The sequence below is a fragment of the Hyaena hyaena genome, unplaced genomic scaffold, assembly GCF_003009895.1.
Source record: "Hyaena hyaena isolate Hyena2069 unplaced genomic scaffold, ASM300989v1 scaffold_506, whole genome shotgun sequence".
Classification (NCBI taxonomy): domain Eukaryota; kingdom Metazoa; phylum Chordata; class Mammalia; order Carnivora; family Hyaenidae; genus Hyaena; species Hyaena hyaena.
The window spans coordinates 918,859-926,842 of NW_024081138.1; the positions used below are offsets into that span (position 1 = coordinate 918,859).

The window sequence follows — 7,984 nt, forward strand, 5'->3', positions numbered from 1 at the left end:
ACAGAGCCCGACGCGGGGCTCGAACCCGCGAACCGCGAGATCATGACCTAAGCGAAAGTCGGACGCTTAACCGACTAAGCCACCCAGGCGCCCCAATAAATATCTTTTAAGTCAACATATACACCTGTTTACTTTAGATATAGAAATTAAAATTCCTCAAGCTGGAAAACAAGCTTTTTGATTCCTCAATCAAAAAGTAAGTAACATGAAGACTGGGTACCTGTTTTACAATCTCTCACATGGGACAATTTCTCTCTGGTACGGACACCCAGATCCATGAAGTCCCGTCTGATTTTCCCACCTCTTTGGATGAAAGGACATTGTACATCACCAGGGGATACACCATCTTCATCTAAAATATGAAGACAATGTCATAAAAGCTCCTATTTCATTCTAGTGATATTGTTTACAACTACTATATCAAAAGTGCATCAATAACCAAAGCTCAGATTTTTGTGGCTTTAAAACTAGTCCACACTGCTGAAAACAACCATGACTATACAGAAGTTTTCAGCCTATGAATTGAAAATTGTAAAAGAAGCATGGTATGTTTTGTTAGAAATAACAAAGAGATGAGTTAATTCTGCCTCATAACATTTTGGTCTAGTCTGCTCCTCCTCTTGGCAATGGAGAAAAAGCTCTACCCCCTCTACCCCTCTCCACACTCACCAATGGGGGGTAGCTCTCCCTCCCTCAACTCCTGTGTAACAAACACCCTGAAGAGTCATAGACTAAGACTGTCTACACCACCTTCTTCCCAGATTGGGACCGAATGTCTTACTCTAAAATGCCCAGAACACTGCTACCAGTTTTTATTCTAGACCATTCCCTTGGAAATCAAAGCCAGCATTTCACCTTGGGCATATTATTTACTGTTAGGTTTATCTGAATATGAAATTCAGATATTTACTGTTTCCAAATGAACATTTTCTGTTTAAACAAGTACAAAGAGATGTTGGGTTTTTTGGATACAATGTTGGCACTTCAAAGATAATATGAAAATAAAATATAAAATATCACTACAAAGTAAGTGTGGTCATATTATTACTAAGTAACAGTATAACCAACCTCTAAGACTCTGACTTGACTACTGTCTTTTGATATAGCAACTGCAACCACCCCCAAATGACACCATCACTTGCTCAAAACCATTGTTCATCCCCTTCTCAGTGGAGTCTGAGTCTCCCAGGAAAATTACAAAATTGATTTAATTTAAAGGTGTTTAAAATTATTCTTGCTATATTATCCATATCACTCACTACTCTTGGTTTCAAAAGATGTTGTGTGGTTTCTAAAAAAATTAATCTACCGTAAGATAGTAGTTTCCAGGGATTAGAGCGAGGGGGAAATGGGGAGTTATTGCTTAATGAGTCCGGGGTTTCAATTTTGTAAGGTGAAAAAAAGTCACCTAGAGATGATGGTGGTGGTGGTGATGTGGTTCACAATGCGAATGTCCTTAACGCCAATGGAGTAATACAATCAAAAATGGCTGGGGGCGTCTGGGTGGCTTAGTCGATTGAGCGTCTGACTTCAGCTCAGGTCATGATCTCACGGTCTGTGGGTTTAAGCCCTGCATCGAGCTCTTTGCTGACAGCCCAGAGCCTGGAGCCTGCTTCAGATTCTGTGTCTCCCCCTCTCTCTCTGCCCCTCCTCCACTCATGCTCTGTCTCTCTCCATCTCTCAAAAATGAATAAACATTTAAAAAATGGCCAAAACAGTGAATTTTACATTATGAATATTTTACCATAATTTTAAAAAATATATAAATAAAAATTAATCTCCATCACTTGCTAGTCACAAGGACGGGCAGCAGGCATGGAAAGAAATTCCCAAGAGAAGTTGAACTAGTCTTTGAATGGTGGCAGTGTTGCTGGACCTGATGCACGGCCTCTGAGAACAGGTCTTCTGAAAGACCAGTTCACTTCTGTGAACTCAGATCACAGAGGGGTCCTTGAGTAGAGCTGGAAAAACCCCGGTGGAGAACAAGAGAGCCAGGCATCTGATGGTGAAGGGACTGCTGATCCAGAGAGTCTGGGAGACCCTTAGTGCTTAGAGCTTACATGGTTATTAGCAATCAATCACTTAACTTCACAGTAAGAACAAGGGAGATGGCTAACAGGTTTTAGCAGCGGTTGAATGGGATGAATTGTGGCCCAAATTTCATATGTTGTAGATCTAACCCCTAATATCTCAGAATGTGACTGTTTTTGGAGACAGATTCTTTAATAAGGCAATTAAGCTAAAATGATGTCATCAGCATGAGCCCTAATCCAGTATGACTGGTGTCCTTATAAGAAGAGATCAAGACACAGACAAATACAGAAAGGAGACCACGTGAAGACACAGGGAGAAGACAGCCATCTACCAGCCAGGAAGAGAGGCCTCAGAAGAAACCAACTTCGTGGACACCTTGAGGTTGGACTCCCAGCCTTCAGAATTATGAGACAACACATTTCAATTGTTCAAACCACCCAGTCTACAGTACTCTGTTACAGCAGTGCTCATAAACTAGCGTACGGGGCATGCCACCACACACTATGATGGTGGCTACTGGCAGCAGCATGTTGACAAGTCCCCTGAGGCCAAATCTGGATTTGCAGTGAAGACAGCTGCCATCAAATGGTGATGTCTACCACAGGTGGGGGAATAAAAGAAGAGAGCAGTGGCAGCGGCTAAGCCCGGTTTCTGCCCTCCCTGCAGGGTGGTGGCATTGACACCTAAATATCATAAAGAATTTTTTTTAATTTAAAGTTATTTCCTGAACATAAAAGCTCAGAAAACTGGACTCCTGGTGCCTGTGGATGCCCAGCTGCCAGGCAGTCTCAGGAAATTCAGCAGCAGACTGTGTTTGGGGAGCCCCAAAGAAACGTAATACACAAACACCCGGGATCCTCCAAGAAAAGGTAAATGGGATGTTCTAGAAGTGACCCTGCTGCTGTAACACTGAGTGGTCATTCCCAAGCCCACACAGATGGAAAGGAGCCCAGTGGAGCAGATGCAGTTGCACTTACGTGTCTGAGAAATCCTGCTTGTTTCTGCAAAGCTGCTGATAGAGGATGCTTCATTGTCACCAATATCAACAGACGTAGGCTAAAATAGGAAACACACACACACCTTGGTTAGATTTAAGATGTCAAGTCATAAACAAAAAAGTTAACACAAAAGAAGAACTGTATCATGTCTTAAGTCCTCAGACTACCATCAGCTAATGCTAACAGGTAAATCGCTTGAGAGATGATAAGAGACCGCCCATTCTAGGAAACAAGGATAAAGGCAAGCTACAGTTTTCCCCATTATCAAACCTTAATTCTGACTACGAGCCAGATGCAGCTGTTACACCCTGGAGGTACAGAGAGGCGAGCCGTGATTCTCATGCCCGCGGAGGTCATCACAGGGAAGGTGGCACCGATGAACGCAGACCACCTGCCTTCACTGTCTACGCCCGTGGGAATGCCAGTGTGAACAGGTTGGTAGCAAGAAAATAAATTGGGCCCAGAGGACCTGGGTCACCGGCTCGGGTGAGGACTCTCCTGAATAAATCGGTCCAAAATTAGTTCACAAAACAGGTGGAGGGAACCATTAATATTTTCTCTTTTCACAGTAACTATTTATTGTTGTTTAAGAAGAAAAGTATCTTAGACTGCTGAAATAAAATGCATGAAGTCAAGAGAAAGCAATGTCATAAAAATAAAAGCACAATGACCACAGATTACCCACTTTTGAGTACTTTCGGTCTAAGAGACTGCTCCAAATCCTGACAAGTAGTAATAATATCACCCAAAATTTGCTGAGTTGCCAGCCAATTAATCTAGTTGCCTAAGTCTAGTGGAAGGGTGGGGGCCTACCCACAGTGGTTTGTCGAGAAATAGCAATCGAATCTAAACCACATCTGTATTTGAAATTATTTTTATGCATGAATTGGTGAGACAAATATATTAGGTTTTATGCTCTTTAATAGCACAATGAAGGTACTGGACTTTTTACCAGGAGACTTAGAACCGAGTCAAGTAATTTAACAACACTCAAAAAGTAGGAAAGCCTGACACACTGGGCTCCAGTTATCAGTACTCCTCGCGAACCAAAATATTTTCATTATTATCTTACTCAGATGAGACCCCCAGAAAGGAAAAATGTGACAAACCCCGGAAAGACTCAAAGCGGAAAGGGAAGATATGCGGCTCCTTCCCAGCAGAGAGGGAGAAATAAATGCAGAGAAAGGAGGTGTCCAACAAGAAGACAGATTAGGAGAGAGCAAGACCGTGTAGGCTGCGCATTCTACACACCGACGGCGGGGCTGGGGTGCACCCCACTTCCGCGGGCCTGGGGCTGCGGGCCCTGCCTCGCGCCCTCACGCGGGCGCGACCACTCATGTTCCCAAGAGCAAAACAAACTTCAAAGGCAGCAGGTCCCCATGAGGAGATTTGTCCCTGGGCCAGCGGGCGAGGCTATGACGCCACGGGGCGGACGAGGTGCGTCTCCGGCTCCGAGTGAGACGCAGCGGAGGGGCGTGCGTGGGTGGAGGTGCACGCACCACACACTGCGCGCCGCCCACCTGGGTCCCGTGGCCTGTGGCACTGGGTGGGGGGTGGAGCCCAGACTTCCCCTTGCCCTCCATCCCACCCCCTTTTCCAACTTTGACATCATCCAACTATCCGGGTTTTGCCCATCGTGAGTGTGTAAGGTTGCACCAGACTTTTCTCCATTTGTCTTCTCTGCTCTCTAGTGTGGGTTAGCCCCTCTTCCTGTGTGTGATAGTTACAGCTCTGTTCACATCTGCTGCCATTTTTTTTAATCTGTTGCCATTTGGGTTTCTCATGTTTTTCTTTGCGATTTGGAAGAAATTGTAACTTTTTCTTTTTTTAGCACTGGAGATACCTACTCCCACTCTAGTCCTTGTTAATTTTAACTAGGAACTCCTTCATCTAACCCAAATCCTTGATTTTGATGTAGTTAAATCTACATGGTTTGTGCTTTTGGGGTCTTTTCAAAAGAAAGCTTTCCCTGCCCTAAGTTTACAAGGACATTATATGATATTTTCTTTAACTTTATAGAGTTTACTGTTCACATTAAATATCTTGTATCCTTCAGGATTTCATTGTATGAATTAGAGTTTAGAATACCCTCTCAGACAGGAAAAGATAATTAAGAACTCTGTTAACTGTGTCAACACATGGCACATGGGCACTATAAGCTTCCTCCTTGCTCTCTCTCTTAAATCACTTGCTCTGGGGACTGTCAGAAGCCATATCTAAGGACACTCAAGCAACCTCAAAATGAGCATTATGCGGTGAGAGACTGAGGCCTCCTGCCAGCAACCAGCACAACTTGCCAGAAGAAAAGAGTCACATCAACCTTCTAATCAGAAACCAAGCAAGGTGGACGATAAAGGAGTCACATTTCTAAAGTGTCCAAAGGGGGGGGGTGGGACATAAACCCAGAATTCTAAAGCCAGAAAATATATCTTCAAAATGAGGGTGAAATTAAGGCTTTCTCAGAGAAACAAAAACAGACAATTCAAAGCCAGCAAATCTGTACTATATGAGTTATAGAAAGGAATACTTTAAGCAAAAGAAAGATGAGACTATACAGAAACTTGGATCTATATAAAGAAATGAAGAGTGCAGCAATAAATGAATGTAAAATAAAGTGCATAGTTTTGCATTTTTACTTTCTAAAAGATAACAATTCTAAGCAAAACAATAGCAATATGTTGTTGTATATGTGTGTTGTTTCATATAGCATAGGTAAAAATAAAATGCATGCTGACAATAGCCAAGAAGTGGGAAGAATTGGGAATGCATTATTATAAGGTAAGGGAACACCATGCAGGAAGCACTATAACAGTATTTGAAGGTGGAATCTAAATAGTTATTGATATATTAGTAAGCCTTATTGCAATCAATAAATAATTATAAGAACAGTTATAAATAAATAATAAGTCAATTATGGAGATAAAATAAAATCATAAAAATGCTCAATTAACTTGAAAAGTCCAAAAAAATGGAACAAATAGAAAACACCTCGCCAGATGGTAGATTTTGATCCAAACATATCAACAATCATACTAAATATAAGTGGTCTAAATGTGACAATTAAGAGACAAACTATATGCTGTCTATAAAAAGAAGCTGATTTAAATATTGCATATAGATTGGTTTAAAGAAATGGAAAATGATATTCCATGTAAACCCTGACTAAAAGAAAAATAGAGTAACTGTACTACAATCCATCAGGGTTGAATCAAATCCACACATTGATACATTGAAATCTTAGCCCTAAGTACCTTAGAATGTGATCTGATTTAAGGAGTAGGTCTTTATGGAGGTAATCATGTTAAAATAAAGTCATTACTGTAAATCCTACTCCAGTGTGACTGGTGTCCTTGTAAAAAGGGAAAAGGTACACAGAGATACATAAAGAGAAAGATGATGTGGAGAGACACAGGGAGAAGATGGGTCTACAAGCCAACAAGAGATCCTGGACCAGATCCTTCCCTCACGGCCCTCAGTAGGAATCCACACCTTGACTTTGGATTTCTATCCTCCAGAGCTGTGGCACAGCCTTAGCAAACCTATACTATTAGACAGAGCAGACTTCAAAACAAGGTATATCATCAGGGGAAAAGGGGAGAAACTTAAAATGACATTATACAACATTCAACAGCAGCAGAATATACATTCTTTTCAACTTTTCAAGTGCACCTGGAATATTAACCAAGAAAGACCTTATGCTGGGCTATAAAACAAACCTTAAAGGATTGTTAAAACAAAGATCATACAAAGTATATTCTGTGGCCAGTGTAAGATTCAACTAGAAAACAAAAAGAGTTACTTCCAGAAGATATCTAAGTATTTAGAAATTTTATAACATACCTGTAAATAATCTATGGGTCAAAGAGGAAATTGCAAAGGATTTTTTTTTAATTAGAATGAATTAAAACATATGAAAAATTTGAGGATGCAGCTAAAGGACCGCTTAAACAAATATTCATAGTGTTAAACACTTTTTTTTAACACTAATCTAAAAACTTCGATCTTAAGAGTCTAGAAAAAGAACAAAGTACACTCAGAGCAAGAAGAAAGGAAATAATGAGGATGAAAGCAGACATAGACACACACACACAAAAGCAATAAATGGATATTTGTCAAATTTTAAAGGAAATTCAATGGAGAAAGGTTAATGTTTTCAAAAAACAGTGTTGCAACGATTTGCCATTTGCAAAAAAAGGAAAATTTACCCATCCCTCACACTTCACACAAAATTTCATTCAAAATGCATATAAATTTAAATGTAAAATGTAAAACTATAAAACTTCTAGCAGCTAAATATAGAAGAAAATATTTATGGTCTTTGATTAGGCAGAGTTCTTATATATACTGTAGAAAGCATAATCTCTCTAAGAACAAAATGATAAATTGGACTTTACCAAAAGTATACCCTTCCTCTTTGTAAGCTGCTGTAAAGAAAATGAAAAGGAAGCAAGAAAATGGGAGGGAATATTTGCAGATCACATTTTGATAAAGACTTTTCCCCAGGATATATATAAAATTCTCAAAATTGAAAATTAAGAATGACTCAATTTTAAAAATGGGCAAAAGACTTGAACAGACGATTCACCAAAGTGGTAAAAGTAGCACCAAAGAAAGCAGCGCCTGGGTGGCTCAGTCAGTTAAGCATCCAACTCTTGATTTCAGTCCTGGTCACGACCTTGCAGTTTGTAGGATCGAGCCCCACATCAGGATCTGAACTGACAGTGCAGAGCCTGCTTGAGAGTCTCTCTCTCTCTCTCTTTCTCTCTCTCAACCTCCCTCTCTCTCTCTCTCTCTCTCTCCCCTTGCTTCTCTCTGACTGATACATGTGTGCACACTCTCCCCACCTCAAAATAAAGTTAAAAAAAAAAAAACAGCACCAGAAAAATATGTGGGAGGCAACTAAGCATATGAAAAGATACTCAACGCCATTAGCCATAAGGGACATGCAAATT

General features: G+C 40.7%; 1 protein-coding gene across 1 annotated transcript in view; it reads right to left on the bottom strand.

The window, feature by feature from the left end:
* The window catches only part of PIWIL4 (piwi like RNA-mediated gene silencing 4), a 44,727-nt gene extending 40,357 nt beyond the window's left edge, over window positions 1–4,370 (bottom strand). The window contains exons 1-3 of the mRNA XM_039255007.1: window positions 4,284–4,370; window positions 3,006–3,090; window positions 221–346 (exon numbers count right to left, since the gene is read on the bottom strand). Coding sequence (XP_039110938.1) covers window positions 221–346; window positions 3,006–3,090; window positions 4,284–4,370 — 298 coding nt within the window. The remainder of the gene's footprint in view (window positions 1–220; window positions 347–3,005; window positions 3,091–4,283) is intronic.
* Window positions 4,371–7,984: the final 3,614 nt, after the last annotated feature.